Below are 15,687 nucleotides of genomic sequence, written 5' to 3' on the forward strand. Positions count from 1 at the left end.
ACGTGCACATGCACACACATAACATGCTTATTTGTGCTCCATCACATTCTTCTGACACTGCTCAAGCACCATTCACATCTCCTTTCATAGTAGTAATGAATATGTACTGAAGAGGACATTTCTGCCATGTTAAAATTTGGCTCTAAATCAGCAAGCATTCTCTTCTCTCTTCAGATCAGTACTGTATGCGGCTTTCTATGAGAAAACAAAAGCCACGGAGAGTCAGAAAGGAAAGAGTTTGCAGACAGCAAGTGAGAGTCCTCTCTCTTCCCTTGGGGCTTTCAACACTTCCTTACCACCATTTCCTGTTCAAGCATATGTCCTGTATGTATACGGTCATGTGTGTTTGAACAGAGTGCATAAACGTCAGTTTATTTTTTTAATGTGTCAGGGAAAAGTTGTAATCCAGTGCTGGGATTGCTCAGTGGAGGCTGAATGCCTGGCCCTGGGCCGAGCACCCTGCTTCATCCCCACTGAGCAGGCTCAGTGACCTCTGTTACTGGGTCTCTGTGAGTCTCACGGCAGGTTTGTGTTCTGCTGCAGGTGGGTTAGTCTGCACCAGAGTGGCTAAGGCTCAGGTCCAACCGTCTGTCCTGCTCCGGCTCCGAGACCAGGCCCAAGCCTTAAGACACCTGGCTACACACACCCAGCTCAAAGAATCACGCAAAAACAGAACTGCAGCAGTGGAAGACCTTAACATGCAGCTTGTACTCACTCACATACAGACACACACACATGCATGCATGCACACACACACACACACAAACAAACACACTCACAGTTACTAATGCTTTCCATTTGTAGTCATGATACTGCTCCCTATTTGTAGATATGATAGAAAGATGATGGATACGCTGCAGCACTTAAGCAATTGAACACTGACAATTTTTGTTTTGGCTCATGCACATTGGATTTGACACCAGCAGTGACCATTATATTAAATTCTCTGCTTTCACTCAAGGGTACTTATGTCTGTATTGGCTGTTATTTATGATTTAAGATAATGTTAATTTGTCTAGTTTAGCCAATATAGATGTGAATACCCTCAGATTAAAGATGACATTGTGCACTTAACCTTGTTTTGTTTCACAATAATTGCTTTGTCAAAACAACACTGTATGAAACTGTATTAAACATTACTGCTGTCATTGTGTGACACTCCTAAGAGAGCATTTTTGCATACAGTGAGTAAACATATTCTCTTTTCTCTCCTCCCTCTTTACATGTCTCTCTCCCCTATACTCTGTGCAGGAAGGCACTGACACAGAGTTGAGTGTACATTTTCAAGCCATAGTAGAGGAAATGGAGGACTATCTGCATCCTGTCCTCTCACAGTTCAGCCTCTCATGCTTCAGGTATACTCAGGGACACACGCACGCACACACACACACACACACACACACACACGCACACACACACACACAGAGAAGTAAGAAAATTCAATGTCCCCTCAGATTTAACCCAGTGCGTGCATCTGAAGTTCTAGATGATAATGTGTGTCACTGTTTGTTTGGATTTTTGTTCTGGGTGAAATCATGTGACTCAGGAAGAACTTTGCATCGATCCACAGGTCTCAGTAAATATAAGCAGTGTGTGTGTGTGTGTGTGTGTGTGCATGTGTATGTGCGTGCATGTGTGTGTGCGTGTGTATGTACCTGCGTGCATGCGTGTGTGTGCGCGTGTGCGTGCATGTGTGTGTGTGCGCGTTCGTGTGTGTGTGTGTATGTGCGTACATGTGTGTGTGCATGTGTATGTGCCTGCGTGCGTGTGTGTGTGTGTGTGCGTGCGTGTGTGTGTGCGTGTGTATGTGCGTGCACGTGTGTGTGCGTGTGTATGTGCCTGTGTGTGTGCGCGTGCGTGTGTGTGTGCATGTGTGTGTGCGTGTGTGTGTGTGTGTGCGTGTGTATGTGCGTACGTGTGTGTGCGTGTGTATGTGCCTGCGTGCGTGCGTGTGTGTGCGCGTGCGTGTGTGTGTGCGCGTGCGCGCGCGCGCGTGTGTGTGTGTGTGTGTGTGTGTGTAGATGTATGTACATGCCTATAGGAGCTCTTGACCTGAGTGAATCCTCACTTTCCCCAGGGCTGTCTCTCCTCCCTCCTCTCACAGACCCATTTTCACTTTTATTTCCTCCTGTCTTTGGGATATTCTCCCTCCTGTCACTCCATCCTTCCTTATCTCCCTCTCTCAGCCAGCGTCCTCCATCCATCCCGATAGATGAGGCACCACGGCCCAAAGACAAGATGGAGAGAGGCAACACAGACAAACCTCCGCCTGGTAGTCACGGCACCCCTGCTACATGCATGTTTACACAACACCCAGACCCAGTGTCAGCACAGCTCAACTTCACACTAAAATGTCAAACTAAACCAAAGTATAACTATAGATAACACAGACTGACTTCCTGACCTTTTCTGGCTAGAGTGTTCTCTCCAGGATAGATCAGGCATGGAAGCTTTATGTATGGAGACCTAATGTGTGTGTATGCGCACACTTCTTTTCTGAAGCATCTTCTCCAGAGTATGGGGAGAGCGTGGTGATTTTAGCAGACAGGATGCTGTTGGAGCTGCCATTAGAGGCTCTGGCCATTCTACAGGGCGAGGGAATCGACTCAGTGTCACGGGACTTCTCCCTGCAGGTTTTCCACTCACGCCTCCAGAGAGATGAGGCAGGTAAGGCAGCAGCACCTTCCTGAGGCAGTCCAATACTGCAGGCTCCAGGATGGTAACTCTTGGAGCACAACTTTCCACTGAACTCCTTTCCACATGCAACACTGTTCTGCAGATAAACTGTGAATCTACTGATCTTCTAAACCCTAAAACAGAAGGCTTACAATGTGATCCACAAATTGCATGTTCCCATGCATTCTAAAATTTTTCTTCAGTTTTAGGACAAAATGTGTAATATTTGTGTTTCACATTTGAAATGCAGAGTGAGCAGTATATCCCAGTTTTTCAAAAGCTTTTACTGATATAATGGAACAACTATGACTACTATTAGAATGTCTGAGGAAAAAACAGTTGCTCATGCACATCATAAACATGGGCACATGATCTACTACATCAGAAAAAGTTCTCTAGGAAAGAATTTCTCTGAACGAGGTCTCTGAGACATATTCTCAAAGAATTTTAGGATGAGTGCTTTTTCTGTGACATGTTTAACTGCTACAGGATGGATCATATGAAAGTACATGTAAGACTTCCTGAAGCACCAATGCTTTAAGCTTTTGTCACTCAACTGCTAGAGCAGGTAGAGTAAAGTGCTTGGAAGAGCGAGGTCATGAATTCCAGTCCCTGGGTGCACACTCAGTATTGAATATATATGTAACTCTGGATAAGGATGTCTGCCAAATTCTGTAAATATACTGTAGATGTTGCAGTGTTGTAAGAGGTCTTTGGCAGCTGTTGTTTTACTGCTTTGGTTATCTAGTACTTCAGATTCTGCACCTCTTTGCTTCCCTGTGATGCAGATTTTCCACAAAGGCTCCTGTTACCTGAATTCCAAAAGTATCTCAGTATCAGTGTCAGCATGGCATTGTCTGAAAATAGGCTATTTCATGTCTTTTTTCCTACTTATAGTGTTCTTTAACCTATTATTTGATTAGGCAGTATGACTTGAAAACAATTTTTTTTATATCAATACATTATCCATTGCTGTTTGATAACTCCTACTGAGAAAATGACAATCTTCCCAGTGTGTAACATAATGGATAGGTTAACTTCTTTATTTAACCCTGCTATATGGGACATAGATAGGATTCTCTTTTAGATAACATAGTCATATTTGCACTCAATCCCTATGCACATTCTGGAGTTTCAGTTCCTTAAAGATTCTGGTTTGTTTGCACAATGTTTACAAGATTAAAATACAAATAACCAATCCAACTGAGAAAATTGAAGTAGAACATTACTGTGGGTCATAAAAATGAGACTATTTTAAGAAAGTCTTACTGCATCCTGATGACTTTCCATCTGAAGCTCACTAATCTCTTTTTACTCCTCATCCTTGCTCACAAAGCCCCCAGTTAATAATACTCTGCTAACGAGAGTTCTGTAATAGGGACTGCAGTCAGGATTTACATCCCTATAATCTTTTGAAATTCAAATATGCCATGGTATATATGGGGGGGGGGGGGGTTGTGTAAAGCTTGCTAGGTGAAAGCTATGTGGAACTGGCAGCATTAACGGTGCCAGTGGGGCTAGGAACGACCTTAGTCACTGGGAAGGCCATCATGAATTTTACAGGTTGTGTGCGCTATGGGCATAGTGCATAACCATTTCATATTTCACTCTCAGCCATTTCACTGCGACTTATACTGTGTATGACTATGTATGTGACAAATAAACCAAACTTGAAACTTGAAACTTGAAACATAAAGCCCATATGGAACTGGAGGCGCTTAGCATGCATGAATAGTGTTGGTGGGGTTGGGTGCAACCTTAGTGACCAGGGATGGCAGTTGTTGAGGAGGCAGAAGCAGGAAGCAAAGGCAAGCTGTCGTTATCACAAAAACGTTTATTGAACACAAAAAAAACAAAAACGCTGGCGAAAACAGGACAAGAATGCAACAAGTGATAACTATCAAAAGCACACGGGGCTAGCTGAAACCCAGCATACACGGGATGAAACACCAACAAAGGACAATCACAAAACAGAATCGTAAATGCATACACTAACAAGGACAATAACGGACAGGTCTGACACATACCCGATTAACAAGGGAGGGACGTGGTGATAAGGAGACACACACACACGCACACAAACATCAACAAGACATCACACAGACTTGGGGGGGAGTCAAGGGGAAGGGAGCTGTGCCATGGTGGCCGTGTTCTTAATTCAGTGAAACACTGACAAAACGAGGTGCTTACCTGATGACCCCTTGAGAAGAGCTTGTCTTGTGGTTCCTAGGATGAAGAAAGTAGGCAGGGCAATATGTGAAAGTCTAATGGAGTTCTAATGGCATAGAATATTTTTACATCTTATACTGTGTATATGTAACTTGCCTTGTGCGTGTTCTTTGTCAGATTAGAAGATGAAGGTCCTCACTTACATTCAATTAAGAAGCTTTACTCTATTCTCTGACTCATCAAAGGCCAAACATTTCTGGAAACATACTATTGAACTGGAAAATTGTCCCATTTATTTAACCAATATTTAACACACAGCACAAATTTAAATTACAAGTAAATTAGAATATATTCCTGTTAACAAGAATGGAGTTTTATAAATATAATCTATAAAGATATCTCACAAAAGAATCATATTTATTTGTTTTAAAGAAACAAATACAGCAACAATAGTAAACTCCACCTGAAACATAAAGTATCAGGCATAACTACATCTCAGAAACTCTGTTACTATCATTCCAACACCATTACATCACCAGTGCATACTTCACTTAATGTATCTTATGATGAGGGAGAATAGGACCTGGGCCACTGAGTATGTCTGGGATCCAAACAGCGCTATGCTACAGGGCTCTGGATGCTGGTTGACGTCAGTGTGTCTGGTAGGCTGTGGACGGAATACGGTTATTGCTCCAGCTATTTCTGCCAGTATGACAGTACTCAGGCCACCACAAAGCCCACTTTTTTTAGATTATTATACCAAATTGATTAGTACACTCCAGGCATAATCTGGAACATAATCTGGAACTGTAGGCCTGAATAGTTTCCATTAGATTGTGGAATTCATTTAAAGTAACATATGCAGAAAACGTGGTTACATGATGATTAAGTATTGTAAAATAACCAGAGCTTTTGGACCAGGGACCTGCCTAAAATGGTACTTGTAACCAGTAATCCACTTAAAGTTAAATTAGAGAGAAGGGCCCATTAGTCATTTGTCTCCAATAAACTCTATAACTCTTGAGCATTATTACAATAATGCTGACATTGCAGTGGATTCATTATCATTATCATTTTATCTACATACAGGTATATGTATCAGATTCGAAATTGAAGCACTACTTGCTATTAGTCACTTTCTGAGCTGGATCTCATCTGAAAGTTGTGATTTATGATCTATGCAAATAGGTGATATGTGTATGTATTTCTTCATTCAAAAATCATTGTGCTCGCATGTTTTTAAAAGGTTGGATCATTTAGTTAAACCCACCACCATGCCATCCCCAGTGAACACAGTGATTTACACAACCACACTGCCAGTGAACCCAAAGGTTCAATTCAAATGAGTGCAACGCCAGATCAGATACAAGTTTAACACTGAAGATAAGCATTGTGTATTTGTTTGTGTGTGCATGTGCAAAGATGTGGAATTGTGTGGAGCTTGTATACACATTTGTACCCATTATGTTTGTTTTTCCCCCAATAGATAGTCACACTAACACTTAAAACAAGAAGAATGAAACCTCCTTACCTTGAACCCCCATTACCATAATTTTGACAGTAGTTTACCATTATGACAGGAAGATATAAGAGTTGCTCACCAAAGCAGGTACTTGATATTCAATATAGTTACTTGGAAAATGCTGGATACAGTAGGCAAAAAGACAACAGACGTTTGCAATTAAATATGTTATTTCTATATAGTGTACTTTCCTCCATGTTTTATTTAAACATTTTATTACTGTTTCCTTTTTTTATAATCTTCCCCCCTGCCCCAGTCCTTTGTCTGCACCATTTGAAATGTTGGATTCTTTGGTATGTGAATATTCTTAATATTCTTTATTTGATTGATGAATACCTGCGCTGGGATTAGACACGCACCGCAGCTACAACTCCAAACCTCCAAACTCAATCACTGATGCCAAATGTCATTTGTGGTCTGAGAGTTAGTAATGGTTTTGTTATTATTAATGTTGTTTGATGCAAAAGGCTAATGATGTGTCATTTCAGCTTCCCACCCAGACAGTCATTTTTGGTTCTAACACTACTTCCTGTTTATGGCAGTTGAAAGTGACAATAAAAAGGAGACCAAAAGTGGAAAGGCAGCCAAGGGGAAGGAAGATCAAAGCAAAGCCATCAAAGTGGTGAGCCAGCTAAATGAATCTGCCAGCAGCTGATATAGTGATGGAATATTACTTTACCTATCTCCAAAGCGCTCAACTGCTTAATTAATTATTAAATGTGCTTTCCTTAATGATGCTGTTTGTGGATACCTGTCCCTCACTTCTGAAGTGAGTATGTCTAAAGTTTCGCTTAACGTATTTTCTCTCTCGCCTTCAGGCACCAGTGAACCGTGTCTTGCCTCCTCATGCTCTCCCAGTAAACGCACACAACTTCAGATGTATCCTGACCATTTGACACTGTTCTCTGCTTTCTTTTGGTGGGGGGGCTCATGTGATATATCACCACTGCATTAGTACTTTTGCTGTGGATTTGCTGTGGTAAAGATCTCATGTTGACAGGCCCATATATGAGTCATACATTTTTCTGTGTTCTAACTGGCAATATTTCTGTAATGTGTGGGCAATTTCAGTTTGGTCATAAAGGTGAATTACGCCAGTAATTTTTTAACACATTTACAGATATTGCTTATCCATACAACGATGGAGGAGATAGTGGTAAGATGTTTGTGCTGTCAAGAACCAATATGCTCTAAATAAATAGGAGCCTATACAAGATCTTAAATTAACTAATTTGCAGTTGTACACTCATGCTTTGAGGGAGACTTTTCACTATTAAGAATTAGTGAGGTTGCGATTCCGAATGATGCTACAGCACTTAATGTTAGACAATAAATTACACAGCAAGCTACAGTTTTATTGAATGACACCATGTAAATGAAGTCAGTCATGACTTAACTGTTTCACTGGGTTATATACAGATGAGATGGCATGCATGTCAAACTCGTTATCCACCAGTTGGCGGTGGTCTGGGTGGGGGGATGAAAATAGGTAAAGGGTTGTTGACCTCCAAAAGTAATGGGAAAAAAGTCTCCTATTAGGGCAACCCCTATATTCAAACAACTGGAGCTGAAAAACTGTCCGAGGTTGTTGCATCCTGGGGTTTCCAGGTCTTCAAAAGTACAGTCAGATCATTTCCATGCCTACAAACTATTTGGAAAACTTGCCCAGCGAATGTCTTTTCTGCTAGAAATGCACTGAATTTCTATGAATGACAAATTCTTAAGAAGCTTTCACCATTTCTGCTAAACCACAGATCACACAAAGTCCAGTTGCTGGATATACCAAAGATAACATTTATCATTTACTGTATGAGTAAATGACAAAGCACTTTTGTAAGTTGTTCTGGATAAGAGCATCTGCTAAATGCTGTAAATGTAAATATAAATGACAGTATCTCTTTGTTCTTGCATACTTTAATGGAAGATAACTGGGCCAGGTTTCCCAACAACTTCATAACAAAAAATCCTTAGTTTAATGGTAGCATGAGAATAACACTGACCACTCTCTTTTCCATTTAAGATCTTAACACTTGATGCTTTTGTGAAACAGGACCCTGAACAGTTCATTGAACTGATTCTTTTAGCTTTCTTATTCTGTTCTGCACTGTTCATAAAGAATATCACAATTGAAAGCTTAAATAACCAATAGAGACAGCCTTGTGGGGATTTAGTTTCACTCATATTTATGTTTATTGCTCTCTGCTTACCCTTGCTGTGATTAAAAGAGGGGCCCTGTGCTGTGCTGGATTTATAGGACCATGTCTACAGCATTTTTATATGAGAAGCCTGCAGAGTGGCCTTATTGCAGAAAGCTGGCCGAGCCAGTAGACCTCTCACTTTGATTTATGTTCTGTTTGCTAAGCTGTGTGTTGGGGCTGTCCAAGACATGGCACTATCCCTATCTTCACTTCTAATCATGCATTGGTGCCTAAACTCCACTAGCACATTAAAGGGGTGGTTGATCTTGATAAAACCGTTTCTAAGCAATTTTATTAAGCCATTTTTTCAGTATATAGATTAGATAGCAGTGTCAGATGCTGTAATTATAGCTTGGAATAATGAGGATCCCTGAAGGTTTATTCCCACATTTACATGCTACTTCCATAACTGACATCTAGCTCTTGATGATTTAGAGGCCAGACATTAAAGAGTGACATTCCCATGCCACCAATTCACTCTCATTTTTGTTTGCAACTTTTTCTTCATGAACTATAGATATTAATTGAATTGTTTGATGGGTTTCCGATACTGCAGATTGGACCAATCCAGCAGACAGAATGAGGAAACTTCTAGAGTTATACTCACCACAGTTCACAGCTACCTGGGAAGGGGTCATTGGCAATGAGCATGCCTATAGGTGAGCAGCACACACGTATGTGTTTCTGCATGCGAAGACACGCTGCACCTTTCTGAAATATGATGTCAGTGGCGTATCTAAATAATGCTAGTGTATTCTTTCTCAGTCCTGCAGAACTGGAGCATCTGCTAACAAACTGCAGTTCTTTTATCTTCTACGGTGCTGAGCGCTTTCTTGCCTACATCCCGCCTGCCAGACTAGCCACCTTTAACTTAACTGGTATGTCTTTACATCCTCCATCTTTTTTGTTATTTCATTCAACAAGGATTTTAAAAGTTATTTTTCCAGTAGTTATTTATTTCACTTCTTAAAGCCTCCACTAAGTTACCAGAAATTAAGTTGGTGACCAGAGTACTTAAGCATTCTAGCAGACTGAGTACAACTTAAAACTTTCATAATTAACAAAAGTGTATTTGAAAAGGTTTCCACATTAATCCAGTCATTTACTAATCATTTCAAAACTCATCTGCACAAGATCAGCTAACAAAAAGAAAGCTGCAGTGCTTATCTCTCTTACTCTTTATTTTTAAAGAAAGGATGAATAACAAGTTAAAAAATACAGCACGTCACATTTAGTCAGTGCAGACAGCAAATTGATCACCATGTGAAAATATAGACTACTAGAATGATTTGTTTGGTTTCAAATAACAATAGAATGCTTAGTAAAAGCAAGACATTTAAAATTGAGAACTATTTGCATCCTGAAAATAATTATTGTACTATACATGTGGCAAAACATAATGGTTTGTTTTTATGCAACCAGGTGATATATTGATTGCATGGATCGCTTCTATTGATCAAGACAGTGATACAGAGCTGCTGGACTTAGAATACATAATTGTGAAATTGAGCTATTGACAATACATTGTTTAAGCACATCAATTATTCATATCCATTGAGAATGCTTGCAGAGCAAATAACATTCCCATATCCCATATCACTAAATGAATCTTTTGTACAACATACAACAAAAAGTACAACATTTTTTATGCAAATATCAAAACTACAATCCAAGTAGAGCCCTTAGAAGCATTGTTAACTAATAATGTCAGTCAGTGCCAAACAATAAATCTTAGGTATAGATGGATTTCAAGCTCTTTGAATATTTTTGACCAATCATTTCTTCTCTATTCATAAAAATGGTTGTGAAAATAGACCCCATTTAATTCTATCACAAGTGAATACTGCACCATCAGTATTACTTTTGACATTTACATTTTAGCAGACGCGTTTATCCAAAGCGACTTACAATTATGACTGAGTAAAACTTGAGCAACTGAGGGTTAAGGGCCTCGCTCAGGGGCCCAACAGTGGCAACTTGGCAGTGGTGGAGCTTGAAGCAGCAACTTTCCAATTACAAATCAAGTGCCTTAACCACTGAGCTGCCACTGCCCCTTGATAAATAGGTACTTAACACTCATGTTATTGCCCTTAACTGTAATTAGTACAGACCTCAAAGTTTTGAGAAAGACTTGAAAGAGCTATGTCGTTTTATCTATCCAAATCAAACTGGCTTTATCAAAGGGCCACCGACACTCATGAAATAACATGTTGTTTCCTCATCCTCATTTCCCACTCAGATAAAATACTTTTACATCTCAGAAGAAATACATTTATTATCTCTTTATATGTGGAAGGAGCCATTAACAGAGCAATGGAGAACTGGAACTACGTACTTTAGAAAATCTTTTATACACTAGAATGTAATTCTATATATCGTTACACCGTCCTGTGATAGTAGACAAGGATGAACATTTATTGGGGATTGGGGGGGGGTGAAAGTTTATAAATAGAAATACCCCCCGTGTGGTAAAATCAATGAAGCTTTATTATGTGACTGTATTACTGTTTGGTTCTCTAGCCCTGCATACTCTTTCTCTTGGCCTTTCATAACCTTCTCTTAAATAGTCACATGGCAGTCATAAAAGGGCATTGTCATTCACCTATGATAAAGCTTATGTCGCACCTGGTGTGAATGTTAACTAAAGAATAAGTCAAACTGCTGTAACAAGCTTTATTAGTTGTCTATATGGGCAATTTTACCTGTAGATATTGTAATTTGCCTTTGTTCTTATTTGGCTACACATTAGTTTATTTTATTGAATAATTGTCAGCTAAGCCATCTGCATGGACATTCCCAATTTGTCCATTATCTGCTCAGACAATTATATGTGTTAACATGGCTTTTTACCTTTAAACAGGATGTAATAGCCTTATGTTTAAATATCATAATTCTAAAAGAGCTACAATATTTTAAACGTAAGACTTAATGTTCAAAGAGCGGCTTTCCAATGTGTCTGCAAAGTTTGTAGCACGTATGCAATGATGAGGTTAATTTGATTATGCTAAGTTACGCAGACCTTTTACCATTTATTATGTTTGGACAGTAATGAACTTGTCACATTTAACAGCTTTGCTAATCTTATATCCAGTACACTGTGTTATCCCACTGTGATATTTTCCTTATCCACCATTTCACTGCGAGTTATACTGTGTATGACTATGTATGTGACGAATAAACCAAACTTGAAACTTATCCTCAATCCTCTCTTTAGAATGCCAGATGGCTATACTCTTCGAACTAGTTCACATGGACACTAGTATACTGCGTCAGTCTCAACAGAATGCCCAGAAGGGGTGAGTATAAATACATTATTCTATCTGTAGTAAGAGACTTCATTTGTGTCAGCATTAACTCCTACCGGCTCATATCTGCCACTCTTAGTTGCTGTAATGTTAAGAATGCTGATGTGAACCATCTAGCACTAATCACCTCCTCTTTACTTCTCGCTTACCCTGTGCAGTAAGACCCAACTGGCTCTGGAGGAACCATTAGAATGTGTGTATCTGCTTACTCTCTGTGGAGTTCACTCTGTTCTGCTCAACCAGTGGTCCAGCAGTGCCAGGACTAATGCTCGCAACATAGCTGTCATCATGGAGAGTAGGTTTTGTGTGTAGTAGAGAACATAACACATATATTCACATTAAAGTACAGCACTTGCATTTATAGATTGTCTTTGTGTGTGTGTGTGTGTGTGTGTGTGTGTGTGTGTGTGTGTGTGTGTGTGTGTGTGTGTGTGTGTGTGTGTGTGTGTATGTGTGTGTGTATGTGTGTGTATGTGTGTGTATGTGTGTGTGTGTGTGTGTGTGTGTGTGTGTGTGTGTGTGTGTGTGTGTGTGTGTACACTTTTTTGTCACTGTTATGCAGATCTCCTGAAAACAGGACTGATGTCTGGGCAGACTGTTCATGCTTTACGGATGAGTATGACACAGATCAATAAAAAAGGTGAGAGATTTTAGGGCAGAGAGGTTTGTGTGTATGCTTGTGTGGGTGGGTGTGGAAAGTTGTGTGGGCATGTGGGAATTTGTGCATGGGTGTGTGTTCTTTTTTTATTATTATGAAGTGTTTCTATTCTCTCCAAATCCCATTGCATTCATGTGCCATGCAAATATATCTGCAAGTGATGCTGAGACAGATCAATTTATTCCCCAAATGTAAAAAAAACAAACCTTTTTTAAAATTATCAACCCAAGAGCATATAATGTGAAACAAGAAAACACGAAAACCTACTAAAGTAGTAAAAACAATAGAGTTCGGGTTAATAAAAACAATAAATACAACAGATCACATAACACTATTCATCAGGGAACGATCATTTCTGTGTATGGTGGTTTGACTGTCACTGGGGTAAAAAGAAAAGAGTTCAGATTCTGTGGTTTTAAAGGAACAGTACTGTTTACATGAGAGGTGATCCTGGAACACACAGTTTTCCATGTGTGTAGCTTCCATGGTGATTTTTTAGCTTGCTTCATGTCCCTGAAGTCATGCAGCAGTTGGATTGAGAGCTGTTGCTGACCAGTCAGTCTTTCACTGCACACACAGTCTGCTGCGGTCTGGTCTTCGAGCAGGAGACAGCTGAGCTGAAACACAGTTATGGATGAGGTTAAATTTTCAGTGGCCGATCTGTAGAACTGAGACAGGGTCGACTGAGTCATACACAACTCAAAATGATTGATTAGATCTGACTGTTTAGACACAATCAGCATGTGATCACTTGCTGAAAGGGCAGCAGTGGCTAATGAATGCAATCACAGATGCACTGGAAGTGGACAGATAAGGATATTTTAGGTGCATCAGCCCTCTTTTACTACACAACTGGAATCTGGTTGTGGCTGTCAAAGCAATGGAAACTACATCTAGGACTGTCTTGTTATTTAGAAATGAAAATGTGTATGAAGAATTTTGTCATTTTACATATATATATATATATATATATATATATATATATATATATATATATATATATATATATATATATATATATATATATAATTATTGGCATGCATCAAGCAGAGAAAACATCTAAGGAGATTGCTGAAACTACTAAAATCAGGTTAAGAACTGTCCACGCATTATTAAAAAGTGGAAGGACAGTGGGGAAACATCATCTTCGAGGAAGGAATGTGGTCGGAAAAAAATCTTGAATGATCGTAATCAGCGATCACTTAAACGTGTGGTGAAATCAAATCATAGAAAAACAACAGTAGAACTCAGGATTATGTTTAATAGTGAAAGTAAGAGCATTTCTACATACACAATGCGAAGGGAACTCAAGGGATTGGGACTAAACAGCTGTGTAGCCTTAAGAAAACCACTGGCAAAAACCGGCAAACCGGCTTCAATTTGCTAGAGAGAATAAAGATTGGACTCTGGAGCAATGGAAGGAGGTCATGTGGTCTGATGAGTCCAGATTTGCCCTGTTCCAGAGTGATGGGCACATCAGGGTAAGAAGAGAGGCAGCTGAAGTGATGCACCCATCATGCCTAGTGCCTACCGTACAAGCCTGTGGGGGCAGTGCTATGATCTGGGGTTGCTGCAGTTGGTCAGGTCTAGGTTCAGCAACGTTATGTGCCCAAAGAATGAGGTCAGCTGACTACCTGAATATACTGAACGACCAGGTTATTCCATCAATGGATTTTTTCTTCCCTGATGGCATGGGCATATTCCAAGATGACAATGCCAGGATTCATTGGGCTCAAATTGTGAAAGAGTGGTTCAGGGAGCATGAGACATCATTTTCACACATGGATTGGCCACCACAGAATCCAGACCTGAACCCCATTGAAAATCTTTGGGATGTGCTGGAGAAGACTTTGGCAGTGGTCCAAATCTCCCATCATCAATACAAGATCTTGGGGGAAAATCTAATGCAACTCTGCACAGAAATAAATGTTGTGACATTGCAGAAGCTTGTGGAAACGATGCCACAGAGAATGCATGCCTTAATCAAAGCTAAAGGTGGTCCAACTAAATATTAGAGTGTGACCTTTTTTTGGCCAGGCTGTATATTACATACAAAGACGTGATGAATGGAAGGCCTTTTAAGCTTTAATTTGTATAGAAGTAACATATATGTATATGTTACTTCTATATAAATTAAAGTTATATGTTACTTCTATACAGATTAAAGTGTAACGGGCTGGGACAGTTGTATTTTTATTTATTGTTTGATTATTCTCTCTTCTCCCATCAGACGCTACATACCCTGTGAGTACAGGGGCTGCACCATGCTGGAGTTCACCCTCAGCTTTCAACTTCATTATCTATGGGCTTCCTAATTTAGTAGTTACCTGAATGTCTGGAGATGTTTCTGGATTCAGTGTGGGGGATTTAATCCACTGCATGCCTTGCAGTAAAGAATGCTGAAAATTGTCTAATACCACAATATTTCTCCCATGTCTGAAGACACTGATGCAAACAAATACCCACATGGGCAGTTACTGTTTTCTCATAATTGTTGTTATGTTGTTCTAACTCTTTTGCTGTGCATGTCTTATGGATTGATCTATTGCTCCTAATAAATATAATCTTTGAATAGATTCCACTGTTTCAGAGGTTATTAGAGGCATTTGGAACAAATGAAAAGGTTACCTTTAGTCAACTATGCCCTGCCAAAAAGTATTCCGGGAGAGTGTTGGGGATTGTGGCATGTTCAGTGGAGACAAATCATTAAATGTGAAGTAGAATTTAAAGCCTTTGTCATGTCAAAGCTGAACTGTATTTGTGCTGAGCCTTTTTCTATTACATTGACTCAGAAGTGTGTTCGAGCTTATAAACTGATTTACAACATTTTTGAGATGATTACATTGCTGATTTACAGGTCAATGTCAGGAACATATGAGTTGCCATGTTACATTTTTTTCTTAATACCTTACTGGCTCTACTGACACTGTAATAGAACAGCATCTCCATTCTTAGTTGTGGTATGTATTTGTTTTGTTCGTGGTTCCCTTTCTACTTTTGTCAAAGTTTGCTGTTTCTGTGCTTGACTCTTATGTTCTATATGTGGGCCACCATCTCATCTCTTTGACACTATATAACTGCATGGAGACTGTTATTAAATGGAATGAACAGAACAGGACCTGTTTCTAACAAAGGCAAACAAAACAAGCAGAGATTGCT

The 15,687-nt window shown here is 39.7% G+C and overlaps 1 protein-coding gene across 8 annotated transcripts in view; it reads left to right on the top strand.

The window, feature by feature from the left end:
• Nucleotides 1-15,104, top strand: part of cfap46 (cilia and flagella associated protein 46) — a 46,834-nt gene extending 31,730 nt beyond the window's left edge. For 4 of the 8 annotated variants that reach the window (XM_081724792.1, XM_081724793.1, XM_081724791.1 and 1 more), the window contains 14 exons: nt 175-251; nt 544-707; nt 1,252-1,355; nt 2,187-2,272; nt 2,503-2,667; nt 6,910-6,989; nt 7,186-7,246; nt 7,488-7,523; nt 9,122-9,224; nt 9,331-9,443; nt 11,780-11,861; nt 12,029-12,165; nt 12,433-12,510; nt 14,759-15,104. In XM_081724792.1, coding sequence (XP_081580918.1) covers nt 175-251; nt 544-707; nt 1,252-1,355; nt 2,187-2,272; nt 2,503-2,667; nt 6,910-6,989; nt 7,186-7,246; nt 7,488-7,523; nt 9,122-9,224; nt 9,331-9,443; nt 11,780-11,861; nt 12,029-12,165; nt 12,433-12,510; nt 14,759-14,859 — 1,387 coding nt within the window. In that variant the 3' untranslated portion in view covers nt 14,860-15,104. Of the gene's footprint in view, nt 1-174; nt 325-543; nt 716-1,251; nt 1,356-2,186; nt 2,273-2,502; nt 2,668-6,909; nt 6,990-7,185; nt 7,247-7,487; nt 7,524-9,121; nt 9,225-9,330; nt 9,444-11,779; nt 11,862-12,028; nt 12,166-12,432; nt 12,511-14,758 lie in introns of those variants that run through there. The other 4 variants (XM_081724794.1, XR_014126560.1, XR_014126561.1 and 1 more) reach the window with 4 other exon arrangements.
• Nucleotides 15,105-15,687: the final 583 nt, after the last annotated feature.

Source organism: Electrophorus electricus, chromosome 12 (genome assembly GCF_041902795.1).
Source record: "Electrophorus electricus isolate QZ-2024a chromosome 12, ASM4190279v1, whole genome shotgun sequence".
Taxonomy (NCBI): Eukaryota; Metazoa; Chordata; class Actinopteri; order Gymnotiformes; family Gymnotidae; genus Electrophorus; species Electrophorus electricus.